At 41.2% G+C, this 17,987-nt stretch overlaps 1 protein-coding gene across 9 annotated transcripts; it reads left to right on the top strand.

Annotated features, from left to right (window-relative positions):
* Positions 1–1,492: 1,492 nt before the first annotated feature.
* Positions 1,493–15,303, top strand: SETD9 (SET domain containing 9). Of its 9 annotated transcripts, none has more exons than XR_006102333.1 (7): positions 1,493–1,668; positions 8,959–9,323; positions 10,226–10,349; positions 13,144–13,259; positions 14,049–14,154; positions 14,246–14,447; positions 14,557–14,577. XR_006102333.1 is itself a non-coding variant. In XM_042453434.1 (7 exons), the coding sequence occupies exons 1-6, from the start codon at positions 1,583–1,585 to the stop codon at positions 14,405–14,407; spliced, it is 885 nt and encodes a 294-aa protein (XP_042309368.1). In that variant the 5' UTR covers positions 1,493–1,582; the 3' UTR covers positions 14,408–14,447; positions 14,885–15,303. The 9 variants fall into 9 exon arrangements, 8 of the variants coding, with proteins under 8 accessions (XP_042309368.1, XP_042309367.1, XP_042309366.1 ...); XM_042453434.1 differs by lacking the exon at positions 14,557–14,577 and adding an exon at positions 14,885–15,303 and having other exon boundaries at positions 14,320–14,447; XM_042453433.1 differs by having other exon boundaries at positions 14,320–14,447; positions 14,557–15,302.
* Positions 15,304–17,987: the final 2,684 nt, after the last annotated feature.

The following is a 17,987-nucleotide window of genomic DNA, read 5'->3' as shown; positions in this document are numbered from 1 at the left end:
AGTCCTGTGCCCCTAATCACAGCGAATGTAGAGGGACAGGTGCATGTATGTATGTGTGTATGTGTATATCAGGTCCAAAACTCACTGCAGAAATAATATAAAAATATAAAACTTTTATTTATATCCTGCTTTCTGTTAAAACAATCAAAGCAGTGTACAACATTAAAATGATACAGCAATATATACAATCCCCCCTTGAAATAATAATAATAATAATAATATAATAATAATCAAATTAATAATAGTTTGAGGCCACTTTAACTGCCCTGGCTCAATGCTAGGGGATTCTGGGCACTTTACTTTCGTGAGACATTTAGTTGCTCTGGTGTCACAATAAACTAGTACCCATGAGTCCCTAGCACTGAGTCAGGGCATTTAAAGCGGTCTCAAACCACATTATTTCTGCAGTGTGTTTTGGATTTTAGTCATGCTCAGAATGGAGGGCAGGATTGAATTCTTCCTGGACAAAAGGTTGAAATGTAGGACATGTCCTGGAAAAGGAGGACGCCTGGTCACACTGCATACAGGAAAAACTTGTGACTTAACATTATATTATTTTATAACGATATATATATATCGTTATAAAAATATATATCGAAATATATATATATATTTTCTCCTGTGACACCTTTGCCTGAAGAAGCAGTGGAGCTTCGAAAGCTCATAAAGGGTATTTTGTGTATTTTGGTTGGTAACATAAAGGTATCGCTGTTTCCCTGCATTTTGGATGATGTTCCATTAAGCGGTGCTCCTTAGAGTCAAGACTCCACCCGGAACCAGAAGCGCGTCGCACCGGGGTCAGCCTTCTAAACCCTCCCCCGCGAAACTGCATCTCTGGCACTTTGGTTCCGCGACGCAACTTCGCCAATTCCGATCAGGAGTACTAAAACAAATGACAGTAGTTTCCTATAGGGAATCATTGGACAATACTTGCCCTTAGAGAAATATAGGGCAGGTATTCTATGTTTCCCTATGGGCAAGTACTGTATTCCTCAATATTTCCCCATGTGTATGTATTCCCCAATGATTCCCTATGGGCAAATATCCCCCCCAATGTTTCCTTATGGACAAATATTCCCCAATGATTTCCTATGGGCAAATATCCCCCAATGATTCCCTATGGGCAAATATCCCCTAATGATTCCTTATGGGCAAATATCCCCCAATGATTCCCTATGGGCAAATATCCCCTAATGATTCCCTATGGACATATATCCCCCAATGATTCCCTATGGGCAAATATCCCCCAATGTTTCCTTATGGGCAAATATCCCCCAATGATTCCCTATGGGGCATATATCCCCCAATGATTCTTTATGAGCACAGTATGGGGACCACTGGTGTAGAGGGCCTAGCCCTACAATGTTGTTGTAGTAGACGCCAAACTGTGCCCTTGAAGACATTTTGGACTCCATCTCCCAGAATCCCAGGCTATCGGCCAACATGGCTGAGGCTTCTGGGAGCTGAAGTCCAAAAGCCCTTAAAGGCCACAGTCTGGGACCCACTGGACTCTTTCCAGAGGGAAGGAGCTGCTGCCGAGGAGGAGCCTCCGCTTCCCTGCCTTCCCTGCTGGGAGAGGGCCATGCTGAGGGCCCTCTGGAGCCGCTGGGAGGCCTACAAGTACCGCTTCGTCCCCTGGATCGCCTTCAACCTCCGCCACAAGCGCAGGTGCGCCACAGAACCGCTTTCGTCCCGTTTCCACCAGCCGCCTCCTTGAGGAACAGCCGCCCAGGACAAACGAGAGGCCTGGCGTCCACAGATGTCCTCCTTTGGCAGGACATGAGGTCCCTCAGCTTTCTAATCCAGGAGGGATTCCAAAGTGTCCTCCATTTTGAGCATGACTTTACTTTTATATGAGTGGTTTTTTTTTTTAATTTCAGGGTTACTAGAGGTCCTCCTTTTCCAGGACATGTCCTCCATTTTCAGCCTTCTTCCCAGGAGGGATTCCCAAAGGTCCTCCATTTGGAGCACGACCAAGAAGCATGGACTTAGATTTTATAGGAGTGTTTTTGACTTTTTTGTTTGTTTGTTGGTTGGTTGGTAATAGCCTACATTTTTTGTGAAATGTCCTACATTTTGCTGTAACTTGTTTGCCGCCTTTACGGTTAGGGCACCTGGTCACCCTAAGGACAAGGCACTGCAAAACTTCAAGGAAAAATGTAGGACTTTACAAAAGAATAGCTGCAGCCACTCATGTAAATAAATGTGAATTCATGCTTCTTGGCCATCCTTAAAAGGGAGGGCCTTTGGAATCTCTCCTGGACAAAAGGCTGAAATGGAGGGCATCTGGTCGCCCTGGGGACAGTTGACATTCATGAGGGTTGGCAATCAGGCAGTTGCTATCAACAAGTTCATGTTTTACTGAAATAAATAAATAATACATTTATTTCTTGGTATCTGCTGGGGTTTGGTTCCAACATCTCAGTGGATGACAAAATCCATGGATGCTCAAGACCCATCAAGTACAATGGCATAGAAATGGTGCCCCTTGTATAAAATTATAAAACCAAGGTTTGCTTTTATTAATAATAATAATAATAATAATTTCAAACCATGGATAGTTGACTCTGTGGATAAGGAATCAGTGGATATGGAGGGCTGACTCTAACAGTTATTGTGTGCCTTCAAGTCATTTCTAACATATGGAGACCCTAACCCTACCATGGGGTTTTCTTGGCAAGATTTGTTCAGAGGAGGCTTGCCATTGCCTTCTTCCCCTGAGGCTGAGAGCGTGTGAAATTACAGTGACCCAAAGGCTGCTGACAGATGAACTACAGATAAAGCCATTTTTTGTTACACTTATATCTTTACTTTCTGCCAGTGAATTCAAGAAGGCCTATGTGGCTCTCCTCCTCCCCACTTTTGTCCTGAGGTTTATCGTGGGGTTTTCTTGGCAAGATTTGTCTGGAGGGGTTTGCCATTGCCCTCCCCTGAGGCTGAGAGAGTATGACTTGTCCAAGGTCACCCCATGGGTTTCATGACTGAGGTAGGAATCCAACCCTGATCTACAGAGTTATAGTCCAGTGCCCAAACCACGATGCCATGCTGCTTCTAATCACATTAAAAAGACAAAATGGCTGATAGTTCTTAGGATCGGATCACTATTGTATAGGAATCACTATTATTGGCCAATCATTGGGGAAATTTCCAGTTCTGTAAATAAGCATAAACAAGGTGGCTTGTGCTGTTATCCACCAGTCAGTTTACTCTAATAAAAAGGTGGGATCCTATTCATATCAGGTGCTTTCCCCCTTTTAAGTCTCCAGTCTCTAAAGCACTACATGATGCTGGATGGCCAAATGGGGATAAGCCAGGTATTCTCCAGCCTGTATCTGTGCATTTCGCTTTTTTCTGCCTTCATGGCTGGCATCCATAGTTTTTCTGGGGTTTTTGGGTTATATGGCTGTGTTCTGAAAGAGTTTATTCCTGACGTTTCACCAGCATCTGTAGCTGGCATTTTCAGAGAATGTTGCAATGGAAGTGAGTAGGGTAAATATACTGTATGGCCCTTGGCCCGTTTTTAATGGGAACGATGGGTCAGATTCGATTACGACTTGGAGAAAAAATCCAAGTCAGAATCGCAGCAATATATGTCGCGTTATATGCCCAGTGGGAATGGCCCCAAAGTTTATCTTAAGGGTTTCTTCTTTCCTGTTGAAGTTGTCCAGGTGTTTATGGATTTCAGTGGCTTCCCTGTGAATTCTGACCTGATAGTTGTTGGCATGGTCCAGAATTGTAGTGTTTTCAAAAAGCATTTTATGCCCAGGGTGGCTTATAGCATGTTCTGCTAGTGCTGATTTTTCTGGCTGACCCAGTCTGCAGTGTCTCTTGTGTTCCTTGATTCGTGTTTCAACACTTGGTTTGGTGGTCCCTATGTAGACTTGTCTGCAGCTGCACGGTATGTGATGAACTCCTGCGGCCATGAGAGGGTCTCCTGTCCTTTGCTGAGCGCAGCATTTGCTGGATTTTCTTTGTCAGTTTGTAGACCATTGGAGGTTGTGTTTCCTCACCACGTTCTCTATTCTGTCTGTGATTCCTTTGATGTGTGGTAATAATACCTTCCCTTTGGGTGGTTGTTTGTCTTCACTCCTCTGGGTTTTTCTGGGTATGGCAGCCCTTTTGGTGTCTGAGCTGGAGTAACCATTAGCCTGTAGAGCCCAGTCTAGGTGCTTCAATTCACCTTCCAAGAAGTGGGGTTCACAGATCCTTTTTGCCTGGTCTACCAGTGTTTTTACTGTGCTTTTTTTTTCCTGGGTGATGCGTGGCATTCTTGTGTAGGTATCTAGTCTACATAGGGACAAGTCCACACAGGGATCACCAAATGCAGTGTTCAAACACGAATCAAGGACCATGAGAGACACTGCAGACTGGATCAGGAATAAACTCTTCCAGAACATGGCCTCATAGCTCAAAAAACCCACAAAAAACTAGTCCTCCTAATTTTGTGTCATCCGCAAATTTGATAAGGATCCCCTCTATTCTTTCATCCAAGTCATTGATAAAGATGTTGAATAGCAGTGGGCCGAGGACAGTATCTTGTGGCACCTCACTGGTCATTTCTCTCTAAGATGAAGAGGAATCATTGCTGAGCACCCTTTGGGTTCGTCTGGTCAACCAGTTACAAATCTACCTAACAGTTGCATTGTCCAGCCCACATTTTACCAGCTTGTTTGCAATAATGTCATGGGGAACCTTGTCAAAGGCCTTACTGAAATCACGATATGCTATATCTACAGTTTCCTTCATCTACCATGCTGGTTATTTTATCAAAAAAAGAGATCAGATTAGTCGGACATGACTTTTTTCTCAGAAACCTATATTGATTTTTGGTGATTATGGCATTCCCTTCTAAATGTGCACAGACTCTTTGTTTAAGGATTTTCTCTAGAATCTTTCCTGGGATTGATGTCAATTAACTGGACTATAATTGTTGGGATCCTTCCCCCCCCCCCTCTTTTTCTTTCTTTCTTTGAAGATGGGGACAACGTTTGCTCTCCTCCAGTCTGCTGGGACTTCTCCTGTTCTCTAGTAGTTCTCAAAGATTATTGTCAATGGCTCTGAGATTACATTTGCCAATTTGTAAAATACCCTTGGATGTAGTTCATCTGGTCCTGGAGACTTAAATTAATTTAGATTAACCAGGTATTCCTGTACTACCTCTTTACTTGAAGGCACACAATAACACCCACCCACACACAAACACATATGTATATATGTATATATGTGGTTAATACAGGTTCTGCAGGTGCTGTCCACTGGCAGGGTAAGCCAATGAGACAGAATTGTTATAGAGCCTTGAGCTTTGACAGGCTCCAGGTGCTAGTCTCTATTGAGCTATGGAATTCAGTACACAAATGTGGGCCAGTTATTCTTTTTCCGTCTACCTCACAAGGTTATTTAGAGGATACAGTAGGGAAGCATATGATAGCGGATGCTCTAGCTTTCCTATATCAGACATCAATCAGAATGAAGACTGCAGTCAAGACACTGGAAGACAACTAAGATTTGGAAGCGCATCTAGGAATGGACTACATAAGATCCTTAAGTGTAAAGCTATATCATTGAACACCAATTCAAACTCCGAATCATCCATTCCATATTATTTCTGATTTCTGTGAAAGCTGAAAGGAAGAAAATCAGCTCAAATGTGGTGCTGGAGTAGAGTTCAGCGGATGCCATGGTCTGCCAAATTAGATAAATGGGTCCAAGAGGAAATCAAGCCTGAACTCTCCTAGAAGCCAAAATGACTAAATCGAGGCTTTCAGGGTTTGATTCCCAGCTCCTCCATGAAACCAACTGACCTTGGGCAAGTCACAGTGCCCCAGGGGAAGGCCATGGCAAACCTCCTCTGGACAAATCTTGCCAAGAAAACCCCATCAGGGACATAGCCAGGATTTTAGGAGGGGGGTTCCAGACTAAGTGCCACCATTATAATGGGGCTTGGGTGCCGCGGCGCAGCAGCACATACCATTCATTTTTCTAATGGAAGGGGGGGGGTCTGGACCCCAAGAACCCCCCCTTGGCTACATCCCTGACCCCATTATAGCTTCGCCTTACGGTCACTATAAGTCAGAATCAACTTGAAGGCACACAACAACAAAATGAGGTTTTCAAACTTTGGACATAGCAGGAGATATGACTTACTGAGAAAGATAATAACATATCATAAATTGGAAGATGGTAGAAAAAGAGGAGGATTACATTAGAGCTAGATTGATGGGATTCGGGAAGCCACAGCCTTGGGTTTGCAAGATCTGAGCAGGGCTGTTACTGCTAGGGTTTCTTGGCAATCTTTCATTCATAGGTTCATCATAGCTGAAAGCTGAATTGATGGCAAATAAAACAAAAGTGGGGAGGAAGGGAGCAACATAGACCTCCTTGAACTCATTAGGGGAAAGCAAAGATATAAGTGTAAAAAAATAGGTTTTATCTATAGTTCATCGGTCAGCAATTCAAACAGCACGTCTTATCAACCACATTTCAAAGAATATGATGTGATGGTCTGACATCAGTTTTTAATAGCTGGATTGACTCGATAAACCTTAATTTGTCAGGATATGATTTTCCCAGTGAGACAAGTTCTTGGCTTATAGTATTATTTTAATCAACAATTGTGCCTTATATAAATTTCTTTGTTACTAATCTTGCCCTTAAATTCTCGTACATACAATGGATGATGGCATCTCACTTTCAGAGGGACTGTGAAATAGCTTCTCCAGAGGCCTAAATCATTAAAGCTCGCAGTGAGGTATTTGTGAATACATTGTATAGGGGCCCATTCGACATTGGCTGAAGTGTGGATTAGGTCTAATTGGCCTTTTCCCCATCTCTAATTTCTGTAACAATAAACAGATGCCTGGAATGAATACAAGTTTAAATTGATTCTTGGTTCGCTGGGGGAAACCTTTAAATATCCCAAGCCATACACTTGTGGGTTAATGATCTCAGCATAGTTCTTCTAATGAATTACAGCCTTGTATTCTCTCAAGGATCATTTATTATTCTCAGTTAGTATGTTTATGCTGCTTGTCTTAATTTAGAAAAGATTTCATTGTTTGTAAAAAAAAAATCCTGCTGGTGACTCATTACAGAAATCAATTCTGTCAGGGTCTTTGCCGATAGACTCTTTCCTTTCATTCAGGCCTCAGTAGAGTTGTAGAAATAAATGTTATCAGTTGGTTTTTTCTTCCCTCAACCCATTTCAGTTGTACTGTTAGTACAGTGGTTCCCAACCTTTCTAATGCCGCGACCCTTTAATACAGTTCCTTATGTTGTGGTGACCCCCAACCATGAAATTATTTTCATTGCTACTTCATAACTGTAATTAAATAGATGTTTTCCAATGGTCTTAGGCGACCCCCATGAAAGGGTCATTCAACCCCCAAAGGGGTCCCGACCCACAGGTTGGGAACCACTGTGTTAGTAGGACCAGTTCTCTCTGCTGCCATTTTCCTTAGACAAAGAGGCTTTTGGTTCAAAAGCAAGCAGTAGTGTCAAGCAGGTGAATACAGAGAATGGTGTACATACACACAACCTGTATAGAAATATACTGCCATAAGGCAGTGCTTTTCAGGTTGTATGATGTGGGCAGGGATGGCAACCCCCACCCCCCCAATATGCCAGGGACTGGTGCTATATTTCTGCCCATTGGCTACAACTGTTTCTACCTTTTACCATCAGAGTTGCACTGCCAAAAAGCAGAGTTGTACATTGCTTTTTGCTGAGAGGTTGGGAAAGTTGCAACTCTCAGAATTGGGAACTGTGACTTCCAGAATTCCCTGTGGCTATTCAGGCTGGGGGATTTTGAACGTTGTAGTCCAAAAGAGTAACTTTCCTAAGCTCTGTCCCTGCATGCCATAGAAAGACTGCTATATATTTTTATGTTTGCTGAGCCAGGAAAAAATGGCCACATGTCACTGGCAAGCATTTGATAGGCAAAGGTACCTTAACTATTTGTATTATCTTAGGCGAGAACAGGAAATGTATATCCCCTTGATGCTGTTGAACTCCATTGTGCTGATGGGAGTTGCAGTCCAGAAAAATCTGGCAGAACACATGCCTCCTCCAATATCCCTGTCCCAAGTAATACATAGGTTTGAATGTCCTGATTAGCCTATTGAATGAAAAATATAGACCAAGATCCTCCTCCTAATGATACCCCTGCAAACCAACCTTATAAATAGCCTAGCCCCCTCCTCACAATACAGCCTTTACCATGGGGTCGGAAAATGTATGCGGCTATTTTCCTATAGATGGACTTGCTGCATTAAGCATCGACAGGGAACTCCTTAGGGATGTCCCTGTAGATTATGTCCTTGCAATGCTTCCAGCTAAAAGAAAGTGGCTTGATGCATCACCACTGCTCTCCCTGCTCTCCAACAACATGGAAGTGGCCATGAAGTGATGAGGGAACTTGTTTTTTTTTTAGTGTTCGTATGTGGGGTGATTTTTGCAAGGTAAAAATAGAATACTGGCCTCTGCATTGACCAAAAAGTGAGCTGCAGCAACTTAAGTATGATTTAACCATCATAATTCACTAACAGGATAACAGCCAGGGGAGCCAGCATGGTGTAATGGTCTGAGTGTTGGACTACAACTCGGAAGACTAGGGTTCAATTTCCAGCTCGGTCATGAAACCCACTTGGGCAAGTCACATGCTCTCATCCTCAGGGGAAGGCAATGGCAAACCTCCTATGAATAAATCTTGCCAAGAAAACCCCATGATAGGTTTGCCTTAAGGTCTCCATAAGTCGGAAATAACTTGAAGGCACACAGCAACAACAAATGACAGCCAGTTATATTTTTGAAAGATATGATGATGTTTTTGAGATTGTGATTATCTTTACCATCTGAATAAAACTCTTATTTCAGAAGCAAATAAATAATATTTGTTGTAGAGACAAGGACCATTTATCATCTTCCAAAAAGTCTGTTTCACTGTTTTTTTTCTCATTGCAGAACCCTACGATTTGTACCAGAAGAATCAAAAGACAAAATAGTCTCTGATGAAGATGTCCTTAAAACACTACTGAAAACCTTTAGAGCTTTATTTATAAATGACTTGGGCAGGCAAATGTTTCTTCTGAACTTCCTTCCAGAAGTTAAATCTAAATACCCAGAGCTTCAGACAGTTCGTTCTATGATATCCAGAGCCAAAGATGACAACCTGCAGAGTCAAATCTTCTTTAATCCAGAAGAAATTTTGTTTAATACATTAGGATTTAGTATTACACGAAGCCGCAGTTCATTGATTTCTGCTGGCACGGGAGTTTTTGTAACCAAAGGTTTTATTCCAAAGGGAACAGTTGTATCTATGTATCCTGGTATGAAAATAATTGTATTTTCAGTTAGGTGAATGTATGAATCTGTCTTATGCTGAGTCATATGCTGAGTCAAACTGTTGGTCTGTCTAGCTCAATTTTATCAACAAAAACGCTCAGCTGCTTTCCAAGGTTTTGAAAAATCTTACCTGCAGATGCCAGAGATTGAATAGGCTTTCTGCTTGTACTGCATGTGTTCTTCCTGAACTATGGTCCCTCTGCTTGATAGGGTCTAGCATTACTGGCATCCAGCATTGCAATTAAGGTTTTGTAATCTGAAGTTACAGATCCATAATGACTCTTCATACTTGAAGTTGTGGCACTATTGCTATGATTGTAAATCAATACCAAACCCTTAAATTTTAGGGAGATATGACAAGTGAGACATGAGGGGGATGTTTGTAAGGCTGGGTTGTTTTGTTTTTTTCTTAACTGTTGATACTGCTGTACCTTTTTGTGAATCCGATTTTAAATTGTTATTCAGCTATGAGATTCCTAGACAATTTTGGTTCAGCTGCTATCTTTCACCCTGACTGTCTCTCAGGCCTATTTTAATGCTCAGCAGGAATAGCCTCATTACATGCTACCTTATGCTCCTTGGAGCAGAGTCAGATACAGAGGTTATCATATTGCAAACATTAATTAGATGTGCTTACTTGACAAGGCAATGGTAAGATTTCCCCCCTTGCAGATATTAAAGTCTTATTGTAAAAGGGCATTGATTCTGCAGACATGTATGACTATGATTTTTTTCCAAACAATTGCTTTGCAGCAAATTTGGTGACTGCATGTTTCTTAAGAAAATGTTGATATCTGCTTAATAGATTAATTCGGCTATCTTTTCTGCATAATTATAAAGATGTTCTGCTGCTAAAATCTAACATAGGTATTTTTGCCACAAACAGGTACAGTCTATGAAAAGTATGAGCCCATATTTTTCCAGTCCATTGGCAATTCATTTATATTTAGATGTATAGATGGGGTGCTGATTGATGGGAATGACAAGGGCATCTCAAAGGCTATATACAGGTACGTACTTGATGGGGAAAAATCAACCCCACAGATTAAAAACAACAACAACTCTGCTTACTCTCTAATAATGTTATGTGGAACCAACTAAATATGGAAGTCATTTATTTTTCCTTTAAATCAGGAATAAATTTTTAGTTGCAGATTTGTAGATAAGTCTATCTTGTGTTTGATTTTTGTGGATGGATTTTCTTTTTCTTGAAAAGTACTGGACACCTAGAACATGTGTTTTGTAGTTAGACTGTTTAGAACTGAGAATGTGCAAAAAGATATACATTTCCATTTGGCTTTTAAAAAGTGTTTAGCACTGATTGATATGCAGGTGATAGAAAACAGTATTTGAAGCTAATAATAGTTTTGCCATGGATTTTTGCCGTAGGATAATTTCACATGCTTTCAACCTCAGGGGAGGGCAATGGCAAACCTCCTCTGAATCTTGCTGAGAAAACCCCATGATAGGTTTGCGTTACAGTGGCCATAAGTCAGAAATTACATGAAGGCCCACAACAACAGCAATATTATATTAACTAAACATTATCTTATAGTTGGTATTAATTGGAGAGGGCATAAAAACCATGAAAGAACCAGATCCCATCTCATTTTGGACGCTGATCAAAGCTAGGCCTGCATAGTACTTGGACAGTACTTGGATGGGGGAACCATCAAGGAATATCAGGTTCTGCAGGCTATATTTCAGAGGAATGCAGTGGCAGACCACTCTTGAATATTCCTTGACTGAGAAAACCCTAGGAAATTTATGGGATTGCCATAAGTCAACAGACATCTTGAAGGGTACATACACACATGCACAGTACAGTAATTAGAAATGTAAAAACTCATCTCTACAAAAATTTTAGCAATATGAACATGCGTTGCAAAACATGCCTAACTCATCTATGGTTAGCTCCATGCTTTCAAAAGAGCTCCACAGATTCATGGGTGTAATACAAGATGCAAGTCATTTGTCAGCAGTTCACATTTTACCTATTTACCTAGCTACCTATCTACATTAACTTTTTCATTGATAATACTCCCACCATTGCTTACATGAAAGATCAGTAACAAACCAGATGATCTTTGCCCTCAGACTTGCAATTTCCAGCAGAAGGGTCAGTGCCCTTTTTTAAAAACCCAGACTAAAGCATGCCACATTCACCTCCTGGCAGCACCAGAAGTGAAAAGATATCACTTGAAGTTTCAACCTCTCTTGCCCTTCTCTCCCACTCTCATTTTAAAAACAAACTAAGGCCTGGTATAGACAAGCCATTAACAGCAATATTAGGGCTCGATGGTGATCAGTGTCCATATGCACTGAGCCCTAATATTGCCACGCCTATGTCACAAGGCTGTGGCCCTTTCCACATGGGGCGCGGCCTCGTAATGTACGGGTGCCCAAGCGCCCACACACTTCTGGGCGGAAGAGGTATCATAGGGCTGCATCACAGCCCTTATGACAGGGGTAGGCAACCTGTGGTCCACGGGCCAGATGCAGCCCGGCAAGGCCTTGGGACCGGCCCCAGTCCGGTCCTGCCGCCGATTGCCACCGGAGCCTTTGGCCTCTCGCGTAAGGGCGTGGGGCCTTTGGCCTATCAGGCGGAGGCGGGCAAGGGGGGCAAGTGGCAGGCAAGGGAGGCAAGTGGTGGGCAAGGGGGGCAATTGTCTATAGAAGCCTCCGAAACATGCATATTAACATTTTTTAAAAAATCAGCAAATTTTTAGCGTGTCCTCCACTTTTTTTATAAAATGTGTCCTCCATGTGAAATTTTTGTCCTACATTTGCCCCGGCTTATTTATTTATTTAATTGTTTAAAAATTATTTAATTATTTATTTTTTGGCTCCCCCCCCCCCCCCCTTTTTTGGGGGACAGCAACCTGGTCCCCGGCTCAAAAAGGTTGCCTACTCCTGCCTTATGGTGTTGCAAAAAAGGAGCCTCCTAGAGCAGCTCCTTTTGGAGAGTGTGTCTGTGCTGTAGCATACTGATGCTGCAGCACAGACGCAGGGCTTACAGGAGCAGCTACTAGCCGCCTGTCTTTACTGCCCCTAAGGTCCCAAACACACTGCAGAAATAATCCAGTTTGAGACTGCTTTAACTGCCCTGGCTCAAATGCTAGGGAATTCTGGGAGCTGCAGTTTATTGTGGCACCAGGGTTCTCTCTGACAAATAAGGCTGAATGTCTCACAAAACTACAGTTCCCAGGATTCCCTAGCATTGAGCCAGGGCAGTTCAGGAGGAGGAGGACAAAATGGAGCTGATCTCTCAGCAAGGAGATGCAGGGTGACCAGATGTCCTTCTTTTCCAGGACATGTCCTACATTCCAGCCTTCTATCCAGGAGGAAATCCAAAATATTCATTTGGCGCATGACTAAGAAGCATAAATTTACTTTTATATTGGTGTTTTTAGCTTTCATTTTGTAACATCCTACATTTTCCTTAAACGTCATACATTTTGTGGTGCCTTGCCCTCCTTTGTGGTTAGGACATCTAGTCACCCTGAGCAGATGGTTAGAGATGGCCCTGGAGCGGTAGGGAAGGGTGTGTGGGAACATGGATGACAGAGGTGCATACAGTTGCATGTTGTATAGTTCAGTTAATGTAAAACATGTTTGGAAGGGCTCAGTTCCGATTTGCTACTTAGGAGTATCGAATAGGATTTGTGAGTGTTGAGTAATATAGCCTTAGAAAATGAATTCAGCTTACAGAGGCCTGTACCTGCGTGTGTTCATTTTGAACATCAAATCAATCAAATCAATAGCAATCAAAATATGGATGTGCATTCCACAACTTTTTTCCAGGTCATGTAGCAAAAGAGACCAGCTTGGTCCTTTAAAGATGAGTGATGCCTTTTGGCTTACAAATAGTGTGCAGAATCCACTGGCAGTGGGGCAGTATGTCAACAATTGTTCAACAGGTAAATACTATAAAATATTTTCCCCCTATATAGAATATTTTCCCTACTTAAGATGTGATTGTCAAAGTCTCCATTGATTCAACCATGTGCATGTGAAAGACTGATTTTGGACTCAGTGCTATCATGGTGCATATGGCTGCTTATCAGCTGCAGATTTTGTGAGTGTTAGGTTCATTTCTGTTTGTAGAAGGAATGGAACCAGTCTATAGTGTCTAAAAACTCCACAGGAAATGTTTTAGAGCATCTCAGCCTCTTGGTACGAGTGAAAAAACAATGGCATCCATGATTTTGTTGAGTAATTCCAACAGAAATATTAATATCAAAGTAACTCTTAGTTACTATATAAACTCATGTATAAGTCTAGAAATTTAGGTAAAAAAATTGACCCCAAAAACCTGAGTTGACTTATCCATGGGTCAATGTAAGTATTGTATCTTAACTCTTATTTAAAAGAAGGAACCATCTCCTTATGAAAAGCAAAAGTATAATATGTGAAGCTCCCGACCCCCTTTACTCTCTCATTCATCCAGTCTTAAGAGTAAGCACAAAGAGTTATGTCTGCTGAACTTTTGTAAGTTCTTTGACATTGTTTTGCTTTGCTTCATCTTTTAGATCCTTTGCTATATGCCCCTAAATTTTATCCTTGACTTATCCACGGGTCATAGCAAAATCCATAATTTTGGCCCCAAAACCTGCCCTGAATTTATACATGAGGTCGGCTTATAGTCGAGTATATACGGTAATGCATTCCATATTTAAGGGGTTTTTTCCTTATTTTTTCCCCATTAGACAAATCAGCCAATGTATGTTACCAGGAGTTTGATGTACCTGAATGTTTTCCTGTAGAATTTAGACAGTATCTTCCAAATATCAAGTACAGTCATGAAGTCCAGAGGTGAGAATGTTAATACTGTATGATGTTGCTAAGATTGAGAATTCAGTTAACATCATCAAATAATTAAAGCATTTCAACATTAATTTTTCAGAATTGTAATAATGAAAGAAAAATGTGGATAATAATCTCTCCAAAATCCACCTCTCTCCCATGCATGATCTGCAGACCCTTGAGATGTGTAGTTCTGGTGGCTCTACAAAATATTGGGCCAGGAGAAGAACTTTTCTCAAACTATTACACAATTATCAGCTGAGCCCAGGGAACCATTAAATGGATACCTTTGGCATCCTAAGGTATTTATATTGAATGCACACTTGGTTGTGATTGGGGCTATTTAATGCAACTCATTAACTGTCAAGATTTAGCAATTACCATTTTCACTTCCAGTTATTAACTATTTAGGAGAACCAGCATGGCTTCCAGTCTTTGCTACACCGTAAGAGTTAACTATACAGCTAGTAAGAATTAAGGATAATTTTGGACTGTGCAACTCTGCAAACAAGGATTTGAATCTCCACTTGGCCATGGAAACCTACAGGGTGACGTTGAGCGAGTTACACACACTCGGCCTCAGAAGACCCCATGATAGGTTTGCCTTAGATTCGCCATAAGTTGGAAACAAATCAAAGGCACCCAACAACTGCAGACCTACTTAACCTTTCCTCATCCATGGTGCTGCAGGCATCTTGAATCACACCAGAGAATCTTGACTTTGATATATGGTTTCCAGGGGCAGAGAACTTCCAGAAACCAGTGGCTGAACTCACCAGGAAATAAGACATGGTTAACATCTCTCTTAGCACTGAAGTTTGCATCTTTGAGTGGCAGCAGGTTTTTCTCTCACAACGTACTTCTGGCTATGGCCATCGTCTGATGAAACTCAGCTGAATGCAGCCATACATAACCTTACAAGAGGTATGAGAAGACAACAGTGTGGTCAAACAAATTCATTTTCAGAACTGTACCAACGTTAGTATACTATGGCAACAGTATTAATACATACCACTCCCTCACTATGTCCCAAGTGAGCTTTATGATGCAGAATTACAAAATGTAACAAACTTTTGAATATATTCTTGTAGTTATTGTCCTGAGATGATGCTGCCAATTTAAAAAATGATTTACAAAACAGTGTGTCTGTTTCTTTTTCTTTCAAGATGCACCCATGGAAGGGGGGGGGGATGAGAGATTTTTGCAGTATCCTTGAAAGTAATTTATTTTAACTTATTTTCCATTATTGATCTGTTAAGTCCATGAGAGAGGTTTAAATAAATAAATAGAATTGAATTGATCAAGGCAACCGAATAAGCTTCCTGTCTAGTGACCAAGCCTGAACAACTCTTCTACAGATTCACCTGTTCCATCTCCCATACTACCTACTTTATAAAAAATTCCTTAAAGGAAACATAAATAACAGAATCTCAAACAATACTATTATTTTTAGTATTATAGCTGCAAATACCAATTATAATGTTTCCTCATAAATCATTATAGCTAGGGATAAGGGCATATACACATGGGCAAGATACCATGGGCCAACCCTGTGGTATCCCACCCACAGTTCCAACCAGTTTTCATCCCTGGGCTGGTATGGCGATAGGAGGGTGTTCACATCCCTGTCTGCCATTGTGGAACTGCCACCACATTCCCTCTGAATGCCCATGCCATGGGCTGCCAGGGCAGGAATGAGGCACCCACATGACCAGGCATCCCCTCCCAATGTCACTGGCTACAACTGGGCCCTTCAGAGGAACCATGGAAGTGGTTACAGTGACAGGTAAGGAGGGAATTGAACCCATGTAGTCTGCTGGCTGTCCCAGAGGAGTTTCCAGGAAACTGCTGCAAACAGTCAGTCTTTTTAGACCACACTAAGGACCTTTTGGGCCTGGATCAGTCCAGAACAACCAAACTGGGGTACAGTCTGACTGATAGCAGTCCAGGGCTATTGGCCTGCATTGCCCATACAAGATGGTGTATAAGGCCAAGGGGTATATGGGCGTTTTTGCCTGTGCGTTCAGCCTCTAAAACAAGAGATTTCAATATTGTCTAAATCAGTTTATAGGTAGATAGGTATAACAGCTTTAACTATAATAGACAAGATATATGCAAAATATGCCTTTGCAATATTTTTACCTCTGCACAAATAAGAAGTGCCTCCCATCATTATCGAGCCAAATAGGCAGTCAAGTGGTTAGTGTAGATCAGTAGGAGGGAGTATAAAATGGAGGGTGCAACTGTATCCATGTCCTGCTGGCAGAAATTGATTTTATAGTCCAGCAGACTGTTGGAACAGGTATGCCTTTGGACTGATTCAACTTAGCTTTTACGCTCTTAAGAATATAAGAATAGATGGCAAGGCAAGAGCAATGACAAAAGCACCAGATTTGCCTGTCAGGATAGTTTAACTCTTGAGGCATTTATGATATGGTTCAGATAATGTAAAGGTTCTGAGTTGTACGTATTAAGTAGTAAGAGGTAAGTATACCTCCACAAAAATTAGAATCCAGTATATAGCTGGTAAAAATGAAACACACAGATCCAAAATATTGTTTCATAATTGGGATTAGCAGCAGGTAGATGTTGAGGCATTGGAGAGAATTTTGGGAAGTTACTGGACACCATGTGCTGCAAACCTATTGCAAACCATTTCAAAATTGCACTTATAATGACTAGAAACATGTGTTTTTTAAAAATACTGGCCATATTATGAAGATTTCCTACAATGTATTTCTGGCATTTAGCTAGGCCTCCATTAAAAACATAAGAACACCATATATTATAAAGTAATACACTTGCCAAAAGAAGGAAAGAAAGAAATATGATTGGGCACAGGGACTAAGCATGCATGAGAATAGTGCAGAATCTTTATCAATCAGGTTTAGTGGGACTGAACAGTCACAAGACACAGAAGGGAAAATATAGTATTAAAAGGGTGAATGCTGTTGGAAATCAGTTATCAGCTGAAATAGCAGATAATCAAGAAACTGTAAAATAAAACAAACTTGGCCCAGATGGTATACTCCATTGTATTTTGGTACAAACTAATTATACACTTGCAGTCTACTGCAGTCAATCTATTGAGATACCCGTTTCCTGTAAATCTGGGCTACATAATTAGGGCCTTTTGGGAACAAAATACAGAGGATGCTTGGTATCCCCTGGGGTTTGGTTCCAGGAGTTCCAGTAGATACAAAAATTTGTGGCTGTTCAAGTCCCCCTAAATATAATGGCATAGTAAAATGGCGTCCCTTATATAAAATGGAAAAATCAAGGTTTTAAAATATATTTTGAAATATTTTCACGCCATGGATGCTTGCATCCATGGATAAAGAATCCATGGATACAGAGGGCCAACTGTAGCTCTTGTCTGTTCCTTTATCCCAGATCTCTTACTCTAAATCTACATCTCAGGTACAGTGGTGCTAAGACAATTCTGTGCCACCGGTCTGTTTGCACATCTTATTAGAGACCAAACATCTGAAAATGCCTATAAAAATTGTTGCATTTAAGGGTGTTCAGATGGATAGCTTCTAGTTCTACCAGTCTACAGACATGGAGCAGTTCATTGTGCTTTTCCTCCTTAAAATATCTTTTTATATGAAGAAGGCAGAAGTGCTAGAAAAACATGGCAGGTTACAGATGGAAAACAATATCTGAATCACTGCTAAAAGGCTGTAAGGCAGGAGGAATGCACAATAAAAGCTTCACCTAGAAGCATCCTAAAATACTAGTGTGTGGTAGAAACATGAACACTTTCACAGAAGGAAAGAAAGGTTTCCAGACATTTATTTCTGGAACTGTACACCAGGTATTAAAGTACAACAAATACAAAA

This window comes from Sceloporus undulatus, chromosome 2 (assembly GCF_019175285.1).
Source record: "Sceloporus undulatus isolate JIND9_A2432 ecotype Alabama chromosome 2, SceUnd_v1.1, whole genome shotgun sequence".
NCBI classification, from domain to species: domain Eukaryota; kingdom Metazoa; phylum Chordata; class Lepidosauria; order Squamata; family Phrynosomatidae; genus Sceloporus; species Sceloporus undulatus.
Note: the sequence above shows the minus strand (reverse complement) of the source record. Positions and strands in the feature narration are given on the sequence as shown.

Excerpts from the sequence above, each read along its gene's own strand:
- SETD9 (XM_042453434.1), top strand. The coding sequence starts at position 1,583 with ATGCTGAGGGCCCTCTGGAGCCGCTGGGAGGCCTACAAGTACCGCTTC. Across the intron at positions 13,260-14,048 it reads TGTCAACAATTGTTCAACAG|ACAAATCAGCCAATGTATGT; the intron begins GTAAATACTATA and ends TTTCCCCATTAG. Across the intron at positions 14,155-14,319 it reads TACAGTCATGAAGTCCAGAG|ACCCTTGAGATGTGTAGTTC; the intron begins GTGAGAATGTTA and ends CATGATCTGCAG.